General features: G+C 50.0%; 3 protein-coding genes across 10 annotated transcripts; 1 reads left to right on the top strand and 2 right to left on the bottom strand.

Moving 5' to 3' along the window:
• Positions 1 to 731: 731 nt before the first annotated feature.
• Positions 732 to 16,231, bottom strand: ITGA10 (integrin subunit alpha 10). 8 transcript variants are annotated; one of them, XR_004620358.1, is made up of 31 exons: positions 15,856 to 15,966; positions 14,183 to 14,294; positions 13,874 to 13,983; positions 13,585 to 13,676; positions 13,235 to 13,349; positions 12,374 to 12,501; positions 12,058 to 12,206; positions 11,267 to 11,417; positions 10,901 to 11,066; positions 10,696 to 10,769; positions 10,310 to 10,454; positions 9,974 to 10,122; positions 9,604 to 9,747; positions 9,264 to 9,467; positions 8,668 to 8,798; positions 7,899 to 8,065; positions 7,664 to 7,806; positions 7,146 to 7,259; positions 6,860 to 6,945; positions 6,563 to 6,704; positions 6,298 to 6,390; positions 6,070 to 6,146; positions 5,873 to 5,962; positions 5,363 to 5,441; positions 5,085 to 5,198; positions 4,745 to 4,825; positions 4,479 to 4,592; positions 3,099 to 3,194; positions 2,679 to 2,792; positions 1,858 to 2,382; positions 732 to 968 (listed from the first exon to the last, which is right to left on the bottom strand). XR_004620358.1 is itself a non-coding variant. In XM_019805224.2 (30 exons), exons 1-30 carry the CDS (start codon positions 15,905 to 15,907, stop codon positions 2,317 to 2,319), a joined length of 3,495 nt encoding a protein of 1,164 aa, XP_019660783.1. In that variant the 5' UTR covers positions 15,908 to 15,966; the 3' UTR covers positions 732 to 2,316. The 8 variants fall into 8 exon arrangements, 4 of the variants coding, with proteins under 4 accessions (XP_019660783.1, XP_011229782.1, XP_034498697.1 ...); XR_004620357.1 differs by having other exon boundaries at positions 1,662 to 2,382; XM_019805224.2 differs by having other exon boundaries at positions 732 to 2,382; positions 9,264 to 9,464.
• Positions 16,232 to 16,746: 515 nt separating this feature from the next.
• PEX11B (peroxisomal biogenesis factor 11 beta) lies at positions 16,747 to 21,826 on the bottom strand. Its single transcript, XM_011231482.3, has 4 exons — positions 21,675 to 21,826; positions 20,759 to 20,874; positions 20,153 to 20,354; positions 16,747 to 17,947 (listed from the first exon to the last, which is right to left on the bottom strand). Exons 1-4 carry the CDS (start codon positions 21,728 to 21,730, stop codon positions 17,542 to 17,544), a joined length of 780 nt encoding a protein of 259 aa, XP_011229784.1. The 5' UTR covers positions 21,731 to 21,826; the 3' UTR covers positions 16,747 to 17,541.
• Positions 21,827 to 21,847: 21 nt separating this feature from the next.
• On the top strand, positions 21,848 to 26,109 carry LOC100484454 (gonadotropin-releasing hormone II receptor-like). The gene is made up of 3 exons (XM_034643221.1): positions 21,848 to 21,992; positions 22,733 to 22,953; positions 25,812 to 26,109. Exons 2-3 carry the CDS (start codon positions 22,792 to 22,794, stop codon positions 25,947 to 25,949), a joined length of 300 nt encoding a protein of 99 aa, XP_034499112.1. The 5' UTR covers positions 21,848 to 21,992; positions 22,733 to 22,791; the 3' UTR covers positions 25,950 to 26,109.
• The last annotated feature ends 582 nt before the right edge of the window (positions 26,110 to 26,691 follow it).

Consider the following 26,691-nt stretch of genomic DNA (forward strand, 5'->3'; position numbering starts at 1 on the left):
CTTAGTGGGCATGAGGGCTTTTTTCAAAGGGGGTGAGGCATAGGATAAGATTTAGTGGCAGGAGACAACAGCACATAGAGGAAACAAATCTTCGGGACCTGTGTGAAGGGGACGTGGAGCACCTGATTAGGAGAACCACCTGGGGCTTCGATATACCTTCTCACTTAATCCTCACAATACACAGGAAGGCCAATTATTTTATAACAAAATATTTTTATAGCAATAGTTAACCTTTATTGAGTACTCAGTATATGCTCACTTTACTTGAATTATCTCATTTGGTCTTCACAACCCTAGTAAGTTTAAAGACAAGAAAGCCCAGATTTAAAGAAATTAAATCTGTCCAAGGTCAAAAAGTGGTATAGCTGAGATTTAAACCCAAGTCTGGCTTCATTCTTAACCCCTGTCCCACACAGCCTCTTACTGTTTTCTGAGCCTCAGGGTAGTTAGGACTTGCTCAAGGCCACACACCTAATAAACGGCAGACCCGGGGTTTCAGTCTAGGCCTATGTGCGCCAAACCTACATGTTTTGTACTCTGTAGTCACTTAAATAGGTGAGGATTGCAGGAGGCTAGAAGACATCTCGAGTGGGAGAGTCACAGAAAACATTTTGAATGTCTTATAAATTTGCCTTCCAGACACTCAACTGTATAAGGTCGCGGGGTTCAAGAATCTCCCTCTCACCATCCTTGAGCAGTCCATATCCTAGGGACTCAAAGAGAGCCAGGAGTCATTTGACACTGAACTTTATTTGTTCTGACCATCTGATATGCTGTCCACCTTGCTAGGAAACAGAGACAATGTCCCGCAAAAGACCAGAGACATGCCAAGGTAAACATTGTGGCCAGGCCTCAAGAACAGCCCTGGAGAACAAGTTCTGTGGCTGCTGGTCAACTGCCCGGTCAGGTCTCCTCTCTTCTCAGCGTGAAACTCGTGCAGATTCTTCAAATGGTCATCAGAGCCGCACCTTGGAGACCAGTAACAAACTTTGGTATCCAAAGTCTTGATTACAAAGAAATATAAGTTACCCAGTTGTTGGTGAGAATCTAATTCTACTACTGGCCATGACCACAAAATGGGAGGAGAGGGGGTGAGGTGACCCAGAGATAGGAATTGGGACTTTCCAGTAAATTAGCAGGCAAGGGCTGGCAAACTGATTCCACCAGAGAAGCCTTACCAGGAACGACTGCTGTTGCCCCAGAAACATTTTCCTAGGAGCTATTTGTGCCACACAACCAATGCTAAGCAAGTAAGGGCTTGCTCCCCAGAGACCTCCTGCTACCCACTTAGGCTTCTTCATCAATGCAGACCTGACTAGTTTAGAGCCCATGGAGCTGCTGCTTCCCAAAGCCGGGGAAAGGGTTTCCCGCCATCAAGAAGAAATCATCTCCCTTCTCTCTAGTTTCTTTAAGGTGGCCCCAAGGAGGGCTCATGAGTGTGTGAGGCCGGAGAGAGGAGAAAACACCACCCAGGTTATCCCACTCTCTCCGCTGGCCGGGACCAAAACCAGGCGACGCTTCTCTGCTATTCCAGCTCTAGCCACCCGGGGGCCCCTGGCTCCAGAGAATCGGGCCGCCGGTCCTGGCTTCGCTCCCAGGGAAGGCCACGAGTTGGGAAACCCACGCCCGGCAGGCCTGGGGCAGCTCGCTTTCACAGGCACCTGAGGGCGGGCTAGTGCACGAAGTCTCAGGTTTCAGGGGGATGGCAGTTGCCCGTCTAAAGGCTTCTCTGTTCCTTGGAATTGTACAGAATGTCTCTTGTGGCTTTTCCTCCTCCCTCCTTTTTTCCTGTTGACTCTCCCCATCCGGCTCTCTGAATCACCAGACTCCACAGGAAAGCAGCAGATGTTGACTTACTTTTTGAAGCCAACGTCAGCTCCCTTCTGTGGAGTGGGGAGCAGGCAGGAAGGTGAGAGGCAGGGAATGGAGGAAGACAGCCCTCATCCTTTCCAGATTTGAGGGAGGATGTAGGGGGAATCTAAAAGGAGTCAGGGAACCTAAGCAAAAAATTCTTGATTCCTGGGGATAAGGAAAAAGGGGCCCCAAACCAAGGCCCCGGTGTTGGCAGTGGAGGCAGATCATGAGAAGGGAGGCACAGGGTGAGAGTGTTTCTGGTTTGGGGCCAGCCCTTCTCGTCTGAGGTGAGGCCTCATCTCTTGCCAGCAGCATCCTCATGACTCAAAAGTCAAGTCAGGCTGCAGGTCTGGGGGGACAGTCTAGAGGCTCTTCTTGTCCATCTGAGCCCCCAAACCTCGGCTCTTATGCAAGTCTTTTGGAAAAGCTGCCAAGAGGACTTTCTAGGGCTTTATTCTACATTCATTGCTCCAATTTCTCTTCTCTTTTTTCTTCCTCGGGGATTTTCTTTCGGGAGAAGAAGCCAAGCTGTAGAGGAAGAGATAAGAGTCATCACCAAATGTCCTGCCTGGGGACCTTGCCAGCAGCCCTCAGACATATCTGAAATCTTCACTTTTGTTCTGCTCCCAAAAATGAGATTCTAGTTTATTTTATTTGGCTTAGTTTAATTCCACCAACATTTGTAGAGTATAGTGAAAGAGATCCGGGCAGGACACCCACAGCCTACTTAGCTGCCCAGCAGAAATCCACTTCTCCCTGCTATGATCAAGGAGCCCTCAACCCATGGGCGTCGTGCCCCATACATCCCCCGAAGCAGGGCTTACCTTCCAAAGACAGAAGACAAGGAGAGCGAGCAGAAGCAGCCCCCCCAGGACACTGCCAATGAGGATCCACAGGGAGATGAGGACAGGGCGGGCCTGAATCACCTCCAGCAGGCTCTGTATGGGGGGAGAGCTGTTTGGTGCTTGTACCCTTTCTCCCAGCTAGCCTCACCTCACGTTAGAGGGGTGAGTAGAAGCCTCGAAATAGAAGAATAAAAAGAAAGCAACTGAGGCAGGAACAAAGGCAATGGGACCCCAGCATCCTGATTTATCACTTCTGACTCCCCAGCTGCTGCTTAATGAGGGCGTCTCTGTTCTTAAAACAAACAAACAAACAAACAAACAAACAAAAAACCCAGGTGCCCTTGCCCCATTTCCACCCTCACTCTTTCCATGGCTCTCAAACTCAGGCTCCAGTCCCACCTCGCTCCAACGAGAGGCTTCCGTCAGCTGTAGGACACTGCCCTCCTTAGCTCCCAGCTCAAAGGTGCTGACCACTGTCAGAGACTTGAATTTGGCCTGTGGAACAAGTGGATGGGAAGACATTGAAAATGGGCCATCATCAGGTGGTGTGGTCTTAGAACCCCAACAGCACAGTTGAAGCTGGTAGGCACAACTTCCAGAATCTTCCAGACCAGAAGAAAAGGCTAGAGATCAATGGAGAAAGAGAGGAAGGGTAAGAGAGGGAAAGCCTCTGGCCCTTCATATGTGCTGTTTGCTCTACCCGGTATTATTTAACTCCCCTTTCTTTGGCTAACCCCTACCCTTCCTTCAGGCTGAAGTTGAGACGTCACCCCCTCCAGGAATTAGGGAAGTGTTTCCTCCTAAGCCCCACCACCCTGGATTAAGATAATATTCTGTTTACCTCTCTGTCTTTCACCCCTGAACTAGAGATCCTTGAGGTCAAGAGCTGTGACTTAAAAACAAATGTGTCTCCAGTACCTAGGGCCTAGCACAGTGCCAAGTATACACTGGTTTCTCAATAAAGCCTTATTGAAAAAATACACAAATGAATGAAAAAAGTATACTGAAGACAGATAAAGAGAGAAACAGACTTAGAGAAGGATGGTGTTTCAGACTTGACTTTCCCATAAAATATGCCTACATCCCAGGGATCTTGTGCTCTTCAAAGTAAATCACCCCTAGTAGTTGTTATAGCTGTTATAATTAATAGCTGTTATAATTAAGATGTTGTTTCCCTGCTCAGAAACTCACACTGACTCCTGACTGCCCATCGCATTGAGTTCAATCTCATCTCCCTAGCTTTGGCGAACTTTCATGACCTAGATCCCTTTCAGCTATACAACCTTGCTTCCCATTACCCTCCTATCATGCATGTAATATCAACTATGTATTCACTCATTTAAGAGAAATACATTGAGTCACTATAATGAGTTAGGCATGGTGCTAAGTGTTGGGGATAGTCTCCTCGGTGTCTACCTAACACAGGTCCTATTACATAGCAGGCACTTGATAGGTTATTAATCGGCTGAATTTAGGTATCCTATAAATGTGGAGTATTGATATAGCACCAAGGGATGATAAACAGAGGAAAATACAAGGATAATAACTAGCTTTAATGAAACCATCTCATTATTAATTTATTCTGTACAACCCCGTGAAGTAGGTATTATCTTCCCAACTTTAGAGATGAAGAGAAAGAATCAGAGAGACATTAAATAACTTGCTCAAGGTCCAACAGCTTGTACAAGGTAACACTGGAACTTGAACATGAGTCTATTCCAAAAACTATGCTGAAGTTCCAGGTAGGAGTGGAAGAGGAGAGTAGAAGAAAAGATTTACCCTCCGGAAAAATTCATTGTGAACCAGCCTCAGCAGTCCCACAGAGACCTCGGTCCCCTTTGCCAGTCGCCCAAGGTGGCACCTCACGACCTGACAGCGAGTGTTACTCCCATTCTGCCAGAAGAGAGAGACAGATGAGGATCTTGGGGTGGAAAAACCGCCCCTCCCCACTCCAGGTTCTATCCCCTGTCCCAAGCCTCCAAAGTCTCCCGCTCCCCACTGCATTCCCACTCTGGACATCTTCTTCACCTTCTTGTAACTCATACCAGTCTGTTTGTGTGCTGAAACTCCTCTGGGTGCACAGGGGGCCCTGGGGGCTCGGTCAGATTCTGTACTGTGCAGCTTGCCTAGCGGGAGATGCAGCTTGAGCGACCCTCTCGAAGGTGAGAGGCCAGCCACTCCAGGTCGAGCACGAGTGCACTACCCACGCACGCTCTGTGGTTCTTCCCCGGGCAGTCCCTTCTGTTCTCCCCAGGGAAGCCACATGGGTAAAAGAAAGGTCTCCCAGAGGGAGGAGCCCTGAAAGCAGTGACCCGCAGATAGGGGACTGGGCCAGTTCAACAGATCAAGGTGGCAGGGTTCCATCCATCCTTAGCCCAGACTCACATTGTTAGTGATGACTTGAGACAATGACAGGAAGTAATTGCCCCCATGGGCTACAGCTGGAAGGAGGGCAGAGAGGATGAGGCCACTGACCACATAGCAGCCGAGGTTCTGAACCTAAGAGGAGGATTGGGAATGGGAAGAAGTGGGAGACAGAAGATCCTTCCTCATCTGTTCCCCTTTACCCTCGATGCCACTGGAAATCTAAGAGACACTTGCCCCCTCCTTTGCCCAGGACTCCTCCCCCTCCTGTTCATGCCAAGGCCCCTCCAGCTTCTCACCCTAAGAGTGGTTTTGAATTCGGGACCCACTGGGAGGGTCCCGTATGGGTGAACCTCATAGCGGTGCAGAGTGGACTCACTGCGTGGACACCAAGTCAGGAAGTACATGGTCACAGCCGTGACACAGACACAGGGGCATATGATCAGCACACAGACATGGATTCAGGGAAGGCAGAGCCAGCACATGGATAAAGAGATGGGGGTACATAAAGAAGATCGAAATGGGACATGACGTAGACTTGGTACAAGCTTTAAGGTCACATCCCACACCCCTCACCCCAGCTTCAATCCCCAGGGCCTATAGCAAAGCCCTATGCCTAGGACGCATAGGTATACCCATACCTAGGAAAGTAAGATGCTTAAAAGGTTCAACTCGAGTGGGATTGAGGGCAAAAAGATGGAGCAGCCCCAAGGGTTTGGGGGAAACACCGAAACACATGGAAGGAAAGGGAGGAAACAAAGTATGAGTCTGGGGTCAGAACAGGGTCCCAGCGGGGAGCTGAGCCATACCTGGAGAACAGGAGGTGGGGCTCATATTGAATGTAGGCTGAGGTCTGGGCTGTGTTATCTTGAAGGGTCCCATTTCTCTCCAGGCTATTGCTGTAGGGTCAGGGGGAGAGGCTCACATCCCGGCACCCCTCTCAGACACCCCTTCCCCGACAAGACCCAACAGGAGAGGCCTGGGAGGAAGTTCCCGTTGTTCTCACCTGGTGGCAGTCAGCCTCACAAGGACCTGGCTCAGGAGGGAAGAGCAGCTAAACTCAAACTCCAGCAGGAAGGTCACCTGGGGTCATATGGGCTCATGGTGTATTCCTCTTCATGAGGCCAGCAGGGCAACAGGAGCCCTTGTGTACCTCCTTCCCTAAACTCCCAGGCCCCCAGGTTCCAGCCCCTGCCCTCTCAGAGCCGCTCTCTCATTCCGGGCTCCCACTCACCTTGGCTCCGGTCTGAAAGACAGGGTGCCCCACACTGCAGAGCCGGACATGAGGGGAAGGGGCGGAGCATTCCACCTTCACAGGGCTGTCCCTCTAAGAGCAGAGGAGTGGGGGTGGGGCCTGGAGCTGAGGCTGCAAGTGCTCTCCTGCCCGCAGCCTCCAAACATTGAGCCTCTCTCTTGAGCCCTTCACAGCCGAGGCCAATACCTCAGTCTTCTTCCTCCTCCTGCCCTGATTGTTCCCAAACCTCCCCCACCCCAGTCACCTGAGGCGTGAAACTGGCCAAGTGGAGGTTTCTAGAGAAGCTGAGACTCAGGCTAGTGTTGTAGGCATTTTCCTTCCTGTTCTCCAGAGTTGCTGACACCAACACTTTCTGCCGACCTCCTCGAACTATAAACGGGTCCTTCCTAGGAGTGGTGGATAAAGGAGAGCCCAGGAGTTGAAAAGCTGCCTAAAGCATCACTTCTGCTTTCCTGGGTAAGAAACAACCCTCCAGCTCCCTTCAAGTTCCTTCCGGTCTGTCTCAGGTCACCCTGGTTTGGCCAGTTCATGTCTGTCCCACCTGGAACCTTTGATGTCCATATTAGCTCGAAGCACCAGGTCAGTGACACATTCATTGTCAGGGCCACAATCCTTCGAGAAGGGGACCTAGAGTGGAAAGAAGGGGCTGAGGCCTGATAGGAAGGCAAGGAGAAAGGAATGGAATCAGGGGAAAAGTAGAAAGAGAAGAGTGGACGCCCAGGTCCGATTTTGCTGTGATATCAGGTGTCCACCCTCCATGTCTCTTGAATTCACTGAGAAGGGCAGTGTTGAGGCCCAGGGGCAGGGCAGGGCTTGGCACCGCTGACCAGCTTTCGTATGGAGGTGGGTGAGCCTTCATCCAGCACAGGCCCTGGCTTCGTGGTGTTGTCCAATGCAAAGGTCACAGTCAAGGCCAGTGGCCGGAGGTAATCTGAGGTGTCCTGAGGAAAACCAGAGTCAAGGATCACAGGGAGCCTGGGTTAGGGGTGCATCCCAGGCCCCTGGCAGAATGGGATGATTACAGCGATCACGTGCTGAGCTCCTTCGATGTGCTGGGTACTGTCCTAAGGTTTGGTCAATAGCTACACTGAGTTCTTACACACCTCCCACGGTGGAGTTATTAGTGACATCTCCTCCTGCCAGGCAAGGGTCCTGAGGTGTGCAGTTGTGTGACTAGCCCGGGCTCACGGTCAGGGGCTAGATCGGCCTGCCTCCAGACGCTGAACTTCCCCGCTTTCCCGCCCTCGGCCTGGGCTTTTTGGCCAATCCAGCAGGAATGCCTCCTCCAATCAGCCTTCCCCTCGCCCCCAGGCCCTGATGCAAAGCCCTCACTGTCCCTGCTCACCAGCACATGGAAGCTCAGCTGCTCGCAAGTGACATTCCCCACGCTGAGCCGGAGCCTCCGAGGGGACAGCCTCTGGCCAGAGCCATCAAACGCAGCACGTGCCCCCGCCGTCCACTCATCCAGGGATGCCGTAAACCGCAGATCTGGATGGGGCAGGCAGGAGTGAGGGTGAAGAGAGATCCAAAGACCAAGGCAGGCAGGGCTGAGAGGTGCTTAGGACGCTCCGGTCACTCACAGAATCGGCGATCCCAGCGGCCAGGAGTGCGCGAGGTCACTTGGAAGCAAAGGGCTGCAGAAAGGCAGGTTGCCTCCTGGCCTCGCCGGCTGCAGTCCCTCTGAACCACACTGATGGCTGGCGGGGTCACCTCCAGTGAAGGGGCCAGGTGGACAATGGGCCGGGAGCTGGGAGCAGGGTGGCAAAGAAATTCTAGCAGTAAGAGGAAAGCCCTTTGAAAAAGGCAATCCACAGTGTTGGCCTCCCAAAGGCCAAAGGCAAGAACAAGGGGCTAGATGTACATGTGTCACCCTCAGCGGAGCCTTCCTGCAGAAAGATAACAGCTGACACTGAAGAAGTACTTGCCCTGTGCTGGGCACCGTGTCAAGATCTTTACCCGATTGAGGCAGCAAACCCTCACAACAAGCCTGCGAGGTGGCACTATTATTCCCACTTTAAAGACGAGGAAATGGAGGAACAGAGCAAGTTGGTCAAAAAATCCACATCTAGGGCGTCTGGGTGGCTGAGTCAGTTACACCTCTGCCTTCGGCTCAGGTCATGATCCCAGGGTCCTGGGATCTAGTCCCGCATGGGGCTTCCCGCTCAGCAGGGAACCTGCTTCTTCTTCTTCCCTGCCCCTCCCCCAGCTTGTGTTCTCTCTTGCTCACACTCTCTCTCAAATAAATAAAATCTTAAAAAAAAAATCCACATCTAAGTCTGTGACTCCCAAGCCCTTGCTTTTAACAGCTGCACCACACTGCCCGCCACCTCCTGAGATGGGACGGCTCACCTGAGCAGGACGGCTGCCCCCTGGGCGCCCACGGCCACATCTACCAGGTTATCTCCATCCAGGTCCAGCCGGCCGTCCACACTCCGGCCAAAGTAGCTGAGGGCCTGTGGCATGGAGATGGCAGCAATCCTCTGAGAGGAAGAGAGGGGAGAGTGAGCAGAGACACTTACGCCTGGTGACCGGACCACCCGCCTGGCACACATGCAAGAAGGAATAAGAGAATAAGAAGAGGGCTCCTGGGTGGCTCAGTTGGTTAGGCCCCGCATCGGGCTCCCTGCTCGGCGAGGAGACTGCTTCTCCCTCTGCCTCTCCCCTCTGGCTTGTACACTTTCTCTCTCTCTCTCAAATAAATAAAATCTTTAAAAAAAGAGAGAGAGAGAGAGAGAGAGAGCATAGGAAGGAATAAGAGAAGCTAGCCTGGGTTCAGGAGTCCCTAGGACAGCATCCTGTGTCCTACCACCTCACTGTTTTGACCACTGACAAAAGAGCACTTGTCCGGTTTGGGTCTCCAGGTCAGGGAAACACTGACGAACAAGGAGCACAGCCCCTTCTCCTTCTGCCCACCCACGCCCCTGCTTGATCTGGACACTCCTGACCTGGGCGGGCCGGGGCCTGAGTCCACTCTGGGTGCCATGATATAGGTACAGGGCTCCGTGATGTCCGTCCTCCAGGGGCGCCCCCACAGCCACGTCAGCAAAACCGTCTTGGTTCAGATCAGGAAGGGCACCCATGGCAAAGCCAAACCGAGCATCCTGGGGGGGTTCTGGCTGAAGTGTTGCCTGGAGTGTCAGCAAGGCCTGCTGGTGGAGGGAGACGACAGAAGATGCTGACCTGGCAATCCCAACCTCTCAGCCAGCCCGTGAAGGGATGCGCCTTCCCTCCCTTCCTCCCTCCGCCCTCCACAGACAGGTTCAAGGGGATGCCAGCAAGTCTCACCTGACCCACCAGATACACATAAACACGTCCTGTCTCCTTGTTCTGGGGTCCCAGGAACATGGGGGCAGCCACAAGTAAGACATCGGTTGTTCCATCCCCGTCCGTATCCAACGGACAGAGTTCACTGCCGAAGTAGGAGCCGATCTGGGGAGTGGTGGGGAGTGGGGACCCCAGAGAAAAAGACAAGGTGGTTGTGGACAAGTGAGATGTATCCGCCAGCCTGCCGGTCTGGCCCTCACACCCCTGACACACTCCGCCAACCACAATTCAGCAGACTTCTCAGGCTCCTCTCTTGGCCCTTCCCTTTCCTCCCCCACAGCCTGAAGATCCCTCAGGATCCAAGGGTCCCACCCTCCCGTGGATGCCCTACCTGCTCTCCCTGGAGGCTCTGGGCAACCCTCACAGCCCCATCTTTCTTAAGCTGGAAGGCGATGACCTTTCCTCTATGTCTAAACCGAGGAGCCCCCGAGAGAAAGAGGCGGCGTCCACCCCGCAAAAGCATGGAGGAAACAGAGTAACCTGGAAGTGGGCAGGGAATCAGGGGTAAAAGGGAAAAAAGATGCCGTCAGAGGGGGAGGGTTTCCTAGAGGCACAGGAGGAGGTCCCGAGGAAAAGTAGCAGATCAGTGAGAAACTGCTCTCATACCCCCCACTGGTGAAACACTTCTTCCTCACCCCCTCATCCCCGGCAACCCTCTGCTACTCACCCAAGTAGGCTGCGTGGTTCTGCAAAGCAGGGGGGAACTCATCTTCCAGGGCCGTCCGTGGGGGGAAAAGGCGGTGACCTTCTTCAAGCCATAACACGGAGCCCCCCCAGTCATAGGCCCCCACCATTCCAAAGAGAATCCCATCCTGTTTGGCAGAAAGAGATGGGGTCACTTGAAAAGACAAGAGGAAATGAGGAGTAAAAACGCCAGGAGTGAGAAGGTCACTAAGAATGTGCTGGGGTCAGTTGGAAAGGCATGGCAAGGTCAGCGTGGACACTGGTTAAAGGAGGAATCTAGAAGAGCCCTGGGTTAAAGTTGCCTGAGGCTCAGGTTGGGAGGAGTCAGATGTTGAGAGGGGTCACAGAGGGGTCAGAGTTCCGTCCAACCTTCAGCCGATGAGTAGAGAAACCAATCTGAGACATTTCCAGCCCAAAAGAGCTTTCATTTTCTCCATGGGACCCTTGAGCAAGAGAAAACACCAGGGCAGTATCAGGGAAGACATTTCCTTTGACTTACTGAACTCGCCACAGAACCCCACCTACACCCGGAACCCCCGTTCCCTGTCCCCCATTTCTCCAGGGTAGGCATTACCCTCAAGGCCAAAGATCCGGTCTCCCAGCGCGTCCACAATGTCAGTCAGCGCAGCTTCATCTGTGACGTTGAAGAAGAATCTCTCATCCGGGTCACTGGCAATCGTCCTGATTTCCCGCAGGAAAGACGTGGGGTCTCGCTGCCGCCGGAGGTAGTGGCCAAGGACCTGGGCTCAGGAGAGCCAGTGGGGCCAGTTAGCTACGCGGAGCGAGGTGCTCGGGCTGGCACAGAACACAGCCAACTAACGTGAAGGAAGGGAAATGCGGCCGATCTTTGGAACGTGGTTAATGCCCATTTTCTTCAAATTCCCGGTCCTCGGTGTCACCATCGCCCCTCCATCCCGCCCGATCCAGAGGAGATTCTCACCGCGATCCCATAGCGGGTCACTCTTCCAGCCTCACAGGCCTTTAGTGCGGCGGGAAGCTCCTCGCCATCATGCGACTCTCCGTCGGTGACAACCACCAGCAGCCTGGCAGCCTCTGGCCGGCCCCCACGGGACAGACTGAATCCTTCTGTGCTGAGAAGAGAGAGAGAGGCGTGAGGTATGATCTCGTGTACACACACTCACACACACCCAGCCGTTGGCAGGTCTCTGAGGTCAGTCCATCTCCCTGACAGCGTGTGGCACGGAGGCTGGCACACAGTAAGGGCTAAAATGTCGGCATGTCAAAGAGCATATAGAGCACATATCCTCCATGCAAGTAACTCGACAATCCGTTCGCTCATAGATTCATTCAGCGAATACTGCATTGGAGAGAGGACACGTATTCAGAGAATTGTAAAATCAAGGAGAGTGGTCAGGAGAGGGGAGTCTTCCCAGAGATGAGTTCTGAATCACGTTTGGCAAGTGGGCTAGGACACGAGTAGGGGAGCACCTGAAGGCCAAGATCAAAGTGAGAGTGCAGGGATAGAGAAAGTTCTGTCTACAGAGACAAATAAATCAGAAACATGGAAAGACACAGACATAGACATTTTGAAGAATGCGACAAGAAGGGCGTGCAATGACAGCCAGCTTAGCCTTCCCCACCCGCCCGTGTGCACACAAAGGAGAGCACGCCAGACACCTTGGGATGGATGTACTGTACTCCAGACCCTTCCCTAACCCTTCTAGGCCCTCCTCACTCTGGCCTCCCAGGCTCCCCTTCCCAATGCCTCACCAGGCCACCAGGATTGCTTGGGCAGTCTTTGTTTCTCGTCCCTCTCGCCGACTCAAGTTCCTCGCTGCCCTCACCACTTCGTCCTTGGTTCGGAAATCTCCCAGGGACCACTCATGCACGGGGCTCTCCCCATACTGTACCAGTCCCACCTGAGAACAAAGTGTGCAGCCACATGGAATGTGTGTGCTGAGGGAGAAGATAGTATGTGAGGGCAGAGAGAGGGGCGCTTGGATACTACTGAAGATACTACCTACATTCTTCTCCCGCCCCCGCCGGTCTCTCCCCCTCCAAGCCCATCCATACTGCCTTCTCTTACCTGTATCTGCTCCGGGTCAATAAACAGTCTCCCTACCAGTCTTCGTAGGAAAGTCTGAACTTCAGACCAGGGGTAGATGCTATTGGAGCCATCCAAGACAATGACAACATCCATGTAGGTGGGACAGCCTAGAAGGAGGGGGATGCTGGTGAGGAACAGAGGGTAGAAGGATATTGGGCATGGGGACAACAAGGGAAGAGGTCACAGGAGGGTACATTCCATTCAAACACATTTTAGGCACTTCTGAACATGCAAGGTAGGTAGTATGCCAGGCCCTGGGTCAACGTAGAAATGCGGAAAAGAGGAGACGGGCATGCATACAATTTACAAGAAGAAGAAAGAGAAGGAGGAGAAGAGGAGGAAGAAGGAGAGGAAGGGAGGAGGAGGAGGAATTAGTGCTAGGGAGAAACAGCATCGCTGCGCGCTGTAGGACAGCAGAGGGTCAGTTCTGATGGTAGGGAATCAAAGGGGGCGGCAACGGAAGATGTTTGAGGAGAAGAGAATATAAGAAAAGGCATTTGCATGGAGAACACTTTAAATAAAAGGACAGGGAGGTATAAAAATAGATGACAAAGAGGAGAATGGGGAGGGAAATGCCATGGCCAGGGCACAGTGCGTGGAGGGATACAGTGAGAGATGAGTTTTTGAAGTTGGTTAGATCAGTTCATGGAGTCTTGATGCCCTGGCAAAGAGTCTGAATTCTAATCTGTTAGGAAACATGGAACCCTTGCAAGCACATTAGGTAACAATGAGGAAAGCTATGCAGGCCCCCTGCCCAGCATCATACCCTGGTGCCCCATCTTTTTCCCACCCTGCACCCGGTTCTGGGGACTGAGTCCTCAGGCCCTTCTTCTGGCTCACGTTGTGCGGTGGGTGCCAGGCTTCCCTGGGGCCGGAATGAAGCGTCTACACGGGCACATATCCCAGAACTGAAGACAGAGGAGCCACAAGCACGAGACCAGAGAGGGGCACAAGCCTGGGGAGGGGCATGGGAAGTATTACCTCCCGGGTTTGGGAGCACGCTCTCAGCACTGGCCCCTAGTCCAAGGAGGCACTGAAGCCACTCCCTGGGATTCCCCCCCCCCTTGCTTTCTAGGGGTTTAAACTTCTTGACCTTGACCCCTCCACATAGACCAATGTCCCTTACCATACTGCTCTTTTCTCTGCCAAAATCCTTCAGAGACCCTGCCACCACCCTTTCCTTGGCTCACCATGAATCCCCCATCATTGTCTGTCTCTAGTAGAGACATTCCCAGGTGCATATTCATAGCAGGATGAGATGAATTTCCCAGTGGATAGTCACCTGGTTGGAAGGGGGTGGAAGAGAATCAGATCATGGGGTCACACATGAGGTTCTTGAATTTAGGGTGATTTGGAAAGCGGATGAGATCAGGATCAAGTCAAACGCAAGGGAGTATGTGGGATATGGGGGTGAAGGTGAGGTGGCTACCAGCATATCAGGTTAGGGGTTAGGAGTGGAAGAGTGAGGCATCTTCTTACCCAAGTGGCCTTTGGCACACGGAGCACTGTGGGAGCCCCCTACAGGGCAGCGATAAACGTCCCCCCTTCTGTCACCTGAAGGCCCATCCCAGGGGGCACCCACCAGCATCCTGGGAAGAGGACATTAGTATAAGCTTCGTGTGAACATGACCTCTGAGATAGGCCAGAGGGAAAATGCATGGGGGTAGCAAGTCCTGAAACCCAGCCACTTCCAAAAGACCAGATTCATTTAGATTACCATCTGCCTTGCCTCCCCTTTAAGAGCTCTACCACAGGCCCAATCCCATGGCCCTCTAGTTTCCCCCTCACCATCGACGTCCACCCCCGACATGTTGTAAGACACTATATCCGAATTCAGCCTCAGGTGGCCCTGGGAATAGGCGTGGGTGGTGCACATCCAGGTTAAAGGGGGAGCACAGACCTGGGGGGCAGAGTCATAAGGATAGAAGGAAGCAGTCAGAGAGGCTAATGAATGCCCGAGAGGTACAATCAGAGAGGAAGCACTAAGGGAACATTCTGATCTCAGTCTATCTCCCTGTTTCTTACTCATGTACTCAGAGCTCCAAGCAAGGATGATCTCCTTCCTGTGTTTGGGTCCAGATGTCTAACCTGTGGCCCTCTGCCATACCGGTGTGCAGCTGTATTTCCATTCCCACCCCTGAAATCTCATTCACAGACACGTCTGGAAGAGTCAGGTTCCTCTTTTCCACATCGTCCCTCCTACACATCCTCCCCCAGAAGCTACAAGAGTCAAAGAGGGAGAGGGCCTTTCTGCAGCCCAGAACAACAGTTCCTTCCAGATTCTCCCCAGACACAGGACCTCAGGGAGGACAAGAAGAGGCTAGTAAGTACTGGTCTCTCCTCCGTCTCTTCATGACTCCGTGTCAGGGTCACACTCTCAATCTCTTTCTCCACTGTCTAGGTCCCTGCATGATTCCAGCCCTGAAAACCTCAGTGGTAATTAACTGGGTGGGGCCACTTGCCTGCCCACACACATGGTTTGCCAACCATCCTTACCAAGGGTCCCACCACCCCAAAGTTTCCCACAACCCGCTTCTTTTCTAACTCATCCACCCTCCCAACTGCCCCCTACTTACCTGCCTTTCTTCCTTAACTTTCAGCCCACTCTAAAGTCACCCCGTACTCTTACCCTGGCTGATTTGTGCCCCCCCATCAACCCCAATCCCTTTAAAATCAGAGCCAGTATGGGGTACCTGGCTGGCTCAGTCAGTAGAGCATGCTATTCTTGACCTCAGGGTTGTTAGTTCAAACCCCATGTTGGGCATAGAATTTACTTAAAAATAAAATAAAATTTAAAAAATGTAAAGAAATCAGAGCTGGTATTTTAGGAAACAAAGATTACAGGGCACTGGTGAGGAAAAATTCCAAGCCTCTGGTCCCTCCCATGGTTCTTCCCTGTCTTGCTCTCTTCTTTCAAGCACCCCCCTCTCAGGCCACCCCCACACCCCCACCACCAGTGGCTATAAGCTCTGCCTCAAACCACATTCCTTTTCAGAAAGGTGTTTCCTATGTGAGCCTTTTTGCATCCAGGAAAATGGCAGGGCTGTATGACCAGCAACTGTAGCTCATTGGTTAGATAAACTGAGTTCTCACCACACAGTTAGTTATGCCTTGGGCTCCAGAGACCACCAAGGGTAGAAGGAAGCTGGAAGGATAATAGGAATCAGACTAGCCACGTGGAAGGCCACATCATATTTCTTTTTGGTCCACTCACTTCTCCAGGGCTTAGGATAAAGATTTTAGATAATGGGACACAAATCTGACCCAAAGCCCTGCCAGTCTCAATCCCGAAGCACTCATATGTGTGGGCATAAGAATGAAAACATGCACACACACGACAGGCAGAATCAGTGTTAACTTCTCACCCTAACTCCCAAAGATTTTAACCCTAAACGTCCCAATGCCAAACAACCCGTACACCTTCCTTCCCCACCAGGAACCAAGAAATTAACCTCCCTCACCTGTCAGGACCATCACGGGCAAGAGCAGGTGAGGGATGAGGAGGAGTTCCATGCCTGCTTGTTCTCTGTCCGCGTGAGAAGTCCTCTGTGCCTCTGTCCCTCTCCTTTTCTGTTTTCTTTACTTTCCCTCCCATCCTGCCCCCTCCCACTGGCAGCTAAAAATAAAATGGGAGGAGTGATGGTGGGAACTCCGGGGAGTCCCAGACCAAGGAAAGGAGGACTGAGCGATCTTAGCCTAGTTCTCTGCCCTGGTGCTGCCCCCTGGAGGCATCATCTCAACATCCAAAAAACACAAGTCTTGACTTCTGCAGTTTCTTTCTCTTCCTTTTTTTCTATCCTTTGTCGTTGCCAAGCGGTTAATGCTTTCCTCAGGTTTGGAATAGATGGTAGGCGTGGGAGACAGAGACTTTTTCCTACTTAACCTTATTTATCTCACCCTGGGATATGGAAAATGAAGGAACTGGTGACAGTGATATCATTTCCTCTCCCACCCAGGTGAGTCCCAACATGTGAACACAGCCAGCCCACAAACCAAACCTTGCCAGTCTCACTTCACTTAGTTCTGTCTGTTACTCAGCATGTGTTGCCTTGTGGCATTATAGCTTTTGGAGGGACTAGAAACTATGAACTGGTATGGGGTGTGAAATCAGTGTAATTACTTTAATATTAGACCCCATCTTCTTAACTAGACTATAAACTTCGAAAGTTGGGGCCATGGAGCTTCTTAGATTTTTGTATCTCTACCTCGTAGTAGTATGCCCTGCACAGTGTAGGTGTTCAACAAAAGTCTGTGGGTGGTGATACTAGTGGCTAATCCCATGGAAAACCCAAACCGCAGTAACAGGAATTAGAGACCTCAGATGACCAGAACACATGGGACCAGACCAAACATTGATGAGCAAACTGATCTTTAATGTGCTGACCTGGAAGTCTTGCTCTCCATCGTGGGCATGGCCACAGCTATTTACACAGAATCACTGTACAATATTTACAGCAAGATGCTAGACACAGCATCCTTCTGGATAGACAAAGAAGGGGTGAGAACAGGCTACGGAACAAAGCCCTGAAATAAAAGTGTAAGCAGAAATCTGCAGGTGTGAGTAGAGGGAAAGGCCAAGTCATGAGGGAGGCTGGTGAGGTAGACATGAAGGAGGAAGTATCAAACCATCTCTGGTGCATGAGGGGAGAATCCACTGGGACACAAAGTCTCTAAAATTATGATTTGGTGGCATTTGAAGGGGGTAAAACCTGCCATAAGTCACCTTTGTGAGGAAAAAGAAGGCAGTTCGAACCTTACAGACCACATCTTCCACCTCCCCTACCAAAAAAGTAATTCTGCTGATTAAATACCTAGGACAGCAAACTGAGAAAGTAAAAATAAGATACAGAGACAGAATCATAAATAGACTTGAGAAACACAAAGTAAAAGGGGTCAAGAGAGACACAGGCATTGCAATGAAGGAGGAAAAAGCAAAAGCTCCAGAAGATCTAAACGTTAGAATCATCCCGTTGACTTCACAAGTCACCTCCCTTCACCTCACCTTCCCCAAAGCTCCTCCCTCCACCCTGAAATCTTGGGATTTTAACTTTAACCACGGAGTAGAATTAGAATGAGGCTGGTAGATTGGGATGACCTAAGATTCCATCTTACCAATTCAGATCCCCTCCTTATCCTGTACCAGAACATCAGGGCTTGAGTCGTAGCCAGGGGCAGACCAGAGTAAGAATAGACAGGATGGAGGACACGAGGCCACAAAGCCCCACAATCCCAGGGCCACAGCGCCAGAGGCCTAGTTTGTCCAATGGAATAAAAAGATCACAGGCATTTCTGACCACATCCAGCAGAAGTGGGGGATGACCTCGAAGGACCCGAGCCAAGAGCAGCACTCGCAGCTGAAGCTTGAGAGCCAGTTGAGGCAAGCCTCCTCCTGGAGTTCCTGGACCCCCAGGTCCTGCAGTTTCAATTCCTCCTGGGGCTCCTCCTCCAGAACCCTTCATTCGCCGGCTACAAGCTGAAGACTCTTGCTCCATCAGTAGGCGAATCTCATAAGCATCACGGCTCAAATTCATGATGAGGGAAAACAGATAATACCTGGGATAAACAGGCCAGAAGAGTCAGTAAGGGCACATATAGCCACTTAGAATATTAAACAGAATGCTTAACATTTTCCCCCCACAGTGCAAAGGAATTCTACATGAGAACACCAGCAGTAAATGCTACTACCCACTATTAGGAATGTCTTCCCAGCTTTCTGTGTTTACATGTGCCTTAAGATCCTGGCTTAAAGTCATGAGCATCATCAAACCTTCCAAGAACACCCTCAAATTTCACTTGTCCACTTGGCAACCCATTAGCACACACACATTCAACTTGAACTATAATAATGCAAATGTTTTCAGAGAACAAGCTTCGGTTGTTTAGAGACTCAGACACATTATAGGTCTTTTAAATCCCATTCTCTTGTTAAAATAAACAAAAACAAAAAGCAAGGCCCAGAAGTGTTAAGCAACTTGCTAAATGTGTTAGATTTATCAATTCCTTAAGAACAGTCTATGTTCAGGGCTCCTGGCGGGCTCAGTCAGTAAACCTACTCTTCATCTTGGGGTCGTGAGTTTGAGCCCCACGTTGGGTGTAGAGATTACTTAAAAAACAAACAAACAGGGGCGCCTGGGTGGCTCAGTTGGTTAAGCGTCCAAATCTTGATATCAGCTTAGGTCTTGATCTCAGGGTCCTGGGTTCAGGCCCCACACTGCGCTCCATGCTGGGCAGGGAGCCTACTGAAAAAACCAACCAACCAACCAATGAACAGTCTATGGTTTGTTTGTTTGTTTGTTTTAAGATTTTATTCATTTATTTTAGAGAGAAAGAGCATCAGTGGGGAGGGGTAGTGGGAGAGGGAGAAAGAATCTGAAGGAGACTCCCACGGAGCACGGAGCCCAAGGTCGGGGGAGAAGGGAGCTCGATCCCAAGACCAACCGACCAACCATGAGATAGTGACCTGAGCAGAAATCAAGAGTCGGATGCTCAACTGACTGAGCCACCCAGGCTCCCCAACAGTCTATGTTTTTTTAAATCCATTCTGACAATAGTGATCTGTACTCAATATAATTGTCCTACCTCCAAAACACATCCTGCATCCAATCACATTTCTCTCTCTCTTATACCCCACCAGCACAGTCTCAGCCCCCAGCACCTCTTGCTCAAACTACTACTTTAGTCATTAACTAGTCTCTCCACGGCCACTCTTGCCCCCTGCCTCCAACAATCTAATTTCACATAGTAAATCACATCATTACTCCGCTTCTTAAAACTCTCCAGGGCTTCCTTCCTATCCCATTTAAAATGAAATCTAGGGGTGCCTGGGTGGCGCCTTATTCTAAGCCAACGTCGTCTCTTGGCCATATTAGGGCATCTCCTCCTCTATTGCCCTACTACAATCCATTTTCCACTGTAGCAAGAGAGATCTTCTTTAAACACAGTTCGAATCATGTCACATCTCTTTTCAGAACTTAGGATAAAATTTAAACAAAACTAAACCAAAAAAGCCCACTATTGCCGAAGAGGCCTTGCATGAATGATACGGTCCTCTCCACAGCTCCAGTTCAAACTTATGCCCTTCACTCAATACTCTCCATCATGCTGCCTTTCTTTCAATTTCTCTAATTCCACAAAATCTTTCTTGGTTTAAAGCCTCAGAATGGGCTATTTTCTGCTTAAGAAGCTCTTTTCTCCTACTGTTTGCTTTGACTAACTTCTATTCAGACTTCAAGTCTGAACTAAAGCATTACTTCTCAAAGAGTTCTTCCCTGGCCTCTTAATCGAAATCAGCTCCCTTTGTTATATATTTCATAACACCCTGTACGTTTCCACAAATAATTTGTTGGGTGGTTGTCTTAATATAACTCCCCCACTAGACTAGAAGCTTAGTGAGAATGGGAACCATATCTGACTCTGTGCTTTATTCCCTGGCCCATAGTAAGCACTCCCTAAATATTTTTAGAATGAGTGACTGAGCAGGCAGTGAGAGGCATAACCTAAGGTATAGATAGAAGCAGACTTAAAGCAATGTAATATCTTATCTTGCCCAATCTTAGTCATTCATCATGGCAGAGCATCTGTCTTCCATCTGCTTCCATTCACTATTCTCTGATAGTTTAAACTCTAAATGAAGATTAGAAGCCAAGTGATTAAGATGTGTATATTCTAGGAAGACCCTGAAAGAGCTTTCACTCATAAAAAGCAAGCTATGCAGTATGGGAAATACAAAAGGTCTTGTAGGATAAAAGGATACCAAACCTGAACGAACGCTGGGCCCACTTCTCCTGATCCACACGAGGGGCTAGTCCAGATTTTCCAGCCCACAGGACATTGTCACAGGCGAAGTACAAGGCTCGATTGAGGTGACTGACAGTGATGCAGAATCTCAGGACGACATCTGATAAGTGCACGGCTCGTTTGGCTGACTCAAGGGCATCTGCTGAGTTACCCAGGCGTAGAACTTGTGGAGATTAGCAAGGAGAAGCAAGGATTTGGAAGTAGAGGCAGAGAGTAAGACACAGAGAAGGAGGAAGCAAAAAGGTGAAAGTTGAGGAAGTGATAGAAAAAATAATTACAACTTTTTTAAAAGAAGAAAAACAGTTCAAAAAAAATTTTTTCTTCAAATGTTACTTAATTTGCGTCCCAGTTTGGTTTTCTCAAACTTGCCCCATTCTCTCCAATCCTTCATTAGTCTCTTACCCCTGCTCTCTTACCTCAATCAAGAGGCATGCAGAGGATAAGTGCAGAGCCAAATAAGGGGGAACAACTGGCAGAGAAGGTCAAGAACAGGAAGGAAGGCCTAAGGGAGAATAGCTGGGGATGGAGGAAGCGCTGGAGTAATAAAGCAAAAACACGGTTACTTACGCTTTCTTCCTAGGCTCAGATGACCCTCCAGTTGTCGAATTTGTTTCTGTAACTCGGGACTGGCCCCATGTTTCTGCAGTGCATGGCCAAGAAGGGAGCAGGCATACTGGGCAGCCCTGGAGGAGAGGCCAGGCAAGTTAAGGTGGAGACATCCCTAACCTACCCCTCAAAAATGTCTTCCAAAAGGAATGTATTGACTTCCCCTTTTCCCAGTTTGAAAACATTCCTTCTCCTCCTCTTTATGCCCATTTCTTACCGTTTCTCCTTCAGGCCAGGGGAAGGGAAAGGCGTAAGGATTAAAAGGAGCCTAGAAAAGGAGTTGGGGGCATTACTTGGAGTTGAGAAAAACAGTTTTGACAATGATGAAGTCTGAAGGGGACTGTGAAGGCGGCAGCGGGTCCATCACGAGCACATCAGTGTGAGCACGTACATGACACGTAAAGGAGTGGGGGGCAGATGGAGAGATTACTTTCAGAATAGGTGAACTAGGAGATTTCAAGGCCCTCTAGCTCAACTGAGACCGGAAGACAGGGCGGAGGCAGAGGGGTTCCCGGATGACAGCAGGGTGAGGGGATAAGGGAGCTTGGAGCCACTCAGCTCTGGGGGGCAGAGTCCGGATATCCATCGCGGGGCGAATGCTCCTCACGCCACCACCGCCCAGTTAGTAAAGTGTTGGTCTTATGTGGACATGGCCACCCTGAGCGGCCTCCCCAGTGGCCCACTCGTGCCTCAGTTTCCCCATCTTCCCGGTGAGCAGAAACGAATCATCTCCTCACGGCCCGCTCAAATCAGCGCCTGGCGGTCCGTCCGGGCCCCCGTAGCCCGAGCTGACCCTTTTTGACCCCCGTCGTATGAACGGACCTCGCCTCACGAGGATCTTCCTCTGTCCCCACCCCCATTCCTATTCGGGCCGCACCTACACAACCGCTCCCGGGCCTGGCTCTGAGCACTGAAGCGAACCCAGGCGTCCATGACAGCGGCAGCCCCGGCTCCGCAGCCCCGGCTCCGCAGCCCCGCTCCCGCCCCACTTCCCGCCCCTAGTCACGCCTCCTGGACGATCAACGGTATCTCGCGAGGGACAAACATCACCAGAAAAGAAAGCGAGTGGAGCCGGCCTTGAAATCTCAGAACAAGAAGCGTTTGTCTCTGGGCCAACACCGGCGTGTTTTCGGTGTGTCTCCGTCACAGCGTACTTTTAGCGGACGGCCTCTACTTCCTGAGCACGCCTCCAGCGGTACATTTTTCTTTACATGTTCTGGACCAGGGGCGGGGCCTGCAGTAGGGGCGGGGCGAGAAGGCACTGCAGCATCTCGCCTGCGAGGCTGGGATGGGGTTGTCCCCCGGGGTGCTTCCAAAACACCCCAACACACACACAGACACACACGCAAACGCGCGCTGCGGCCGAACCCAGGGCTCTAGGAGCTAAAGAAGTCTATGGAAGTAGGAGCCAGCACCAGATCCCCGTTCCTTGCGGGACCCTGACAGTTGGGCAGGTGACCTAGAGAAGGAGGAAGGATACAGATGACCTCCAGGATACAGATGGAGAGTCTCCAGAGACAGAGGCTTTAATGGACGAAATTCGCAATAACCAGCTTCAGATCCTAATAAGGAGGGCGAAGAATCAGTGGACGAAGCTAACCTCTTCATACTTACACTTCATCCACCCCTTTCCCTTCCAGGTCACCATGTCTGCAGGCAATGGCACCCCTCGGGGGTTAGCAGCGGGGGAGGAGGTCTGGGCGGGATTAGGAGTAGAGGTGGAGGGCTCAGAGCTGCCCACCTTCTCAGCTGCAGCCAAGGTGTGACTGGGAGTCACTATCGCGCTGTTCATTTCCTCAGCTGGAGGGAACTTGGCCGTCCTGTGGTCAGTGACTCGGCCACAACCCAGCCAACTCCGCCCCTCTCCTGTACGACGACTCTTTGCCCACTTAGCAGCTGCTGACTTACTAGTCACTTTTGTGGTTATGCCCCTAGATGCCATCTGGAATATCACTGTTCAGTGGCTGGCTGGGGATATCGCATGTCGGACACTCATGTTCCTGAAACTAATGGCCATGTATGCTGCAGCTTTCCTGCCTGTGGTCATTGGACTTGACCGTCAGGCAGCCATACTCCACCCACTTGGACCCCGCTCAGCTGGAAGGAAACTTCTGGGGACAGCCTGGGGACTTAGTTTCCTGCTTGCTTTGCCCCAGGTGAGTGACTTGTTGGGACTCTAGGCTAGACTGGACAAGAATGTGGGTAAACAACATGACTGTTTGTAGTCAAGGAGTGTGCTTGATCAGTGGTCAATCCTGAGGGGAGCCTCTGCTGTTTTGCAAGTTAAGATCATCGCATGTTAATCTGTATCTCTGTTAGGAGCCTACCTCTCCAAAGCAGTACCCTGTGTCTATGCCTCTTCCTTTAGCTTTGCTATGCTTGGCTTTCACCTTTTTGCATCCTCTCAGCTCCTTCTTCAGATTGTTGCAGAAAACTCTAAGGATGAAACATATATGGGGGTCTATAAAGAAGACAGTGAAGTCAGGGGCTTTGGTTAAAACTCGGTGGTACAGTCACTCATCCATTCAAAAATAAAGTACATCACTCCTAGGGACACTCTAATGCTCTATCAAGGATTGAGCAGCAAAGACCTGCCTTCAGGAAACTTAGACTAATGCAGAAGACATATTAGTATGCAATTATAATACAGTATGCAGTCAAGCATTATGCTAAAGGTAAGCATAAGGAGCTAAAATAAAGAACAATGAGGATGTCTGACCCACTCTTGAACAGTCAGGGAAAACTTCTCAAAGACATTAAAACGGATTGTTTTTTATTTATTAAATTAAGAGAGGTGTTAGACAAGTTAAAGCAGGAGGAATGCTGGGGAGGGTAGAAAGTAGAAGCTAAAATTGAGGGCTAGAAAATGGATGAGTAATGAGCTTGGATGGGAAGGAAGAGCCAAGTTACAGATACTAAGCTTGTACTTTACCCTGAGGATAGTGGAGAGACACTAAGGTAAAAGGTGGAGAGGACAAAGTCAGATTTGTATTTTTTACTCCGCTTTACTGTGAAAACTGGAAAGAAAACTAGAAAGAAAACAGAACATCTGAACTTGAGTACTAGTTATCAAATCTCATGTACTGACAATGAACTAGAAATCTAGAAAAAAAATGAAATTTGAAGCAATTCTTTAAAGACCAAAACCAAAACCACCACCACCCTCTGAGGGGAAGGAGTAGAACAGCATCTTAGGAGACCAGGATTAGGATTCTACCTAGAAGGGGCTCTGGAATAATAATGCATCATACAATTAGATTTAAAATTTGATCCTTACAAGGCGCCTGGGTGGCGCAGTTGTTAAGCGTCTGCCTTCGGCTCAGGGTGTGATCCCAGTGTTCTGGGATTGAGCCCCACATCAGGCTCCTCCACTAGGAGCCTGCTTCTTCCTCTCCCACTCCCCCTGCTTGTGTTCCCTCTCTCGCTGACTGTAGTTCTAAGACGAAAATAGTGCTTCCAACAATGTTGCAAGCAGGACCTCTGCTACCCAAAGCTTTAAAAAGCAGCATTGCTGCTTCAGTGCAAAATGTTTTTGTTTATAATGAAGCAAAATTGGACAGGAGTTTCATCCTTTGTTACATTCTGACAATTGCAATCTCCATTTGCTTCAATGGCAAACTGATGATAACGTTATATGTGCAAAAGATGGTATTTTGGTTCCAAATTAGCATCCTCTTGTGTAAATTCTGCACTGCCCATGTTTTCTATTTAAAATATTAATCCTAGGGGTGCCTGGGTGGCTAAGGTGGTTAAGCAACTGCCTTCGGCTCAGGTCATGATCCCGGGGTCCTGCATTGGGCTCCTAGCTCAGCGGGGAGTCTGCTTCTCCCTCTCACCTTTTCCCCTCTCATGCTGTCTCTCTCAAATAAATAAATCTTAAAAATAAAATAAAAAATCCTACCTTCAAGGACTAATATGTCAATAAAAAAAACCTTTTAAAAGTGTGGTGTTAGTATGGTGAGGGAGTACTGGAGTAGTTAGAAATTATCTTCAAAGGCTCAAGTTTCTAAGTATCACAAGTGGTTGAAAGGAAGGTTTCTATAGTAGATGGTAAATTGCATATAATAGGGGGAAGGAAAGGCAGAAGTAGGGTTACAGATCGAACTCTAAGTCCAGGAGCTTTGCTTATTTTTAAACCCCTTTCACAATGTCAGATAAATCTAGGCACAGTGAAAACAAACCAAACCAACCAACCAAAACACCTACAAATATATGGACTCAGGACAGGGGACGGGGAAAGACTACTCCCCGGCTAGCTCAGAGCAGCTGATCATTAACTCCAAGTTATTCATAAAATTGTGTCTGTGGCTGATACTATTCACCTTTCTTGAAGTCCCTCATGCCTGCTGAAAGCACTTTCCCAAATGCCTTAGATCTAGGAATCTGAGACCCACTAAGCTTGCCTTTTATCAAACTAATAGTGACTCAATCTGCCTTACCTGAATGAAGGTACTAGCCCTGAAGCTCTAAACTGAAAAACACTCTTTAGGATTCAAACCAAAAACTTAGCAATTTACCAAAAAGGGGGAGGGGCAGCCAACAGCATTTAGAAAATGTTAAATTTTATTATGTAACATTGTTTCACTGTTATAGTTATTGTACATAAGACTATCACTAAAGGTCACTTCACAGAGTGGCTGCAAAATGGCCTGAAATTTTAGCAGCACCCATTTTATACAAAATTTCTTTTTCCACAGAATTAGACACATCAAAACAATCATTTCAGCTAAAAATGTGGGTGAGGTGGTAGAAATATCCTTTTATAAAGTGCAATGTTAGAATAGTACTTGAAAAGGCAAGATTCTTGAAGTCCCAGGATTTAACAAACTTAACGATTAGCTCCATAGTCTAAGGGGAAGACACAGATTCTCAAGTGTTTACCCTTTTAAATATGGCACTGTGGATGAACTCTGCACTACCCAGCTCTGCAGAGAATTAAGGATGAGTTGGGATAGTGTGACTGGTGAGAAGGGTAGAGGGACCAGTTCTAATAGTCCTCAAAACTCCACTCCAGCTGTTCCTGTTCACACCGTCCGCCGAGCTGGCCCAGTTCCCTTCACTCAGTGTGTCACCAAAGGCAGCTTCAAGGCTCGATGGCAAGAAATCACCTATAACCTCTTCACCTTCTGCTGCCTCTTTCTGCTGCCGCTGACTGCCATGACCATCTGCTATAGCCGCATTGTCCTCAGTGTGTCTAGTCCCCGGACAAGGAAGGGGAACCATGGTGAGACTTCAATCTCCCGGCCCTAATCCATACCCTAAAAACTATTGCCTCTAGCCTCATTTACTAATTTGATAGTTTTCTGTCAAACGAAAAGTGACATCATAACCATTCCTGTAGCATCTGATGCTACCAATATTTTCTAAATGTCTTCAATTCTAACCAGCCTCTAGCCAGCCTCCATTGTTGAGTTAGCGAGGCAAGGATTAAGGAGAAAAGTGATCAGTATTCTCCTTTAGTCTTGGACACCAAGTCTTCAAGTAGTCTTAGGAGCTTCATAACACCACACCTCAATCAAAACCTTTCCTCCAGCATGTCTGTCATAATCCCTGGGGGACAGGAGGGGGCATATAATCCCAGTTTGGGAAAGGAAGAGGATGTGCAACACTACCTCTTATTTGCCACATTCTCTTCCTTGTAGCAAAACTCCAGCTCACCATCCCTGCCCTTTCATCCTACACTCAATTCAGAAGCTGAGTGGTTCTGAATTTGAGTATGTTTTCTAAATCCCCAGCCCCTGCCGGTGAATTTGCCCTTCGTCGCTCCTTAGACAATCGTTCCCGTGTTCGTCTGCGGGCCCTGCGACTGGCCCTACTTGTCTTGCTGACCTTCGTCCTCTGCTGGACACCTTATTACCTGCTGGGCCTGTGGTACTGGTTCTCTCCCACCATGC

The sequence above is a fragment of the Ailuropoda melanoleuca genome, chromosome 2 (assembly GCF_002007445.2).
Source record: "Ailuropoda melanoleuca isolate Jingjing chromosome 2, ASM200744v2, whole genome shotgun sequence".
Taxonomy (NCBI): domain Eukaryota; kingdom Metazoa; phylum Chordata; class Mammalia; order Carnivora; family Ursidae; genus Ailuropoda; species Ailuropoda melanoleuca.

Excerpts from the sequence above, each read along its gene's own strand:
- PEX11B (XM_011231482.3), bottom strand. The coding sequence starts at position 21,730 with ATGGACGCCTGGGTTCGCTTCAGTGCTCAGAGCCAGGCCCGGGAGCGG. Across the intron at positions 20,875-21,674 it reads GCCCGGGAGCGGTTGTGTAG|GGCTGCCCAGTATGCCTGCT; the intron begins GTGCGGCCCGAA and ends CCTCTCCTCCAG. Across the intron at positions 17,948-20,152 it reads TGGGCCCAGCGTTCGTTCAG|GTATTATCTGTTTTCCCTCA; the intron begins GTTTGGTATCCT and ends TGTTTATCCCAG.
- LOC100484454 (XM_034643221.1), top strand. The coding sequence starts at position 22,792 with ATGTTCCTGAAACTAATGGCCATGTATGCTGCAGCTTTCCTGCCTGTG. Across the intron at positions 22,954-25,811 it reads TCCTGCTTGCTTTGCCCCAG|CTGTTCCTGTTCACACCGTC; the intron begins GTGAGTGACTTG and ends ACTCCACTCCAG.
- ITGA10 (XM_011231480.3), bottom strand. The coding sequence starts at position 15,907 with ATGGAACTCCTCCTCATCCCTCACCTGCTCTTGCCCGTGATGGTCCTG. Across the intron at positions 12,207-12,373 it reads TTGACCCGGAGCAGATACAG|GTGGGACTGGTACAGTATGG; the intron begins GTAAGAGAAGGC and ends CTTTGTTCTCAG. Across the intron at positions 10,123-10,309 it reads GAACCACGCAGCCTACTTGG|GTTACTCTGTTTCCTCCATG; the intron begins GTGAGTAGCAGA and ends GCCCACTTCCAG.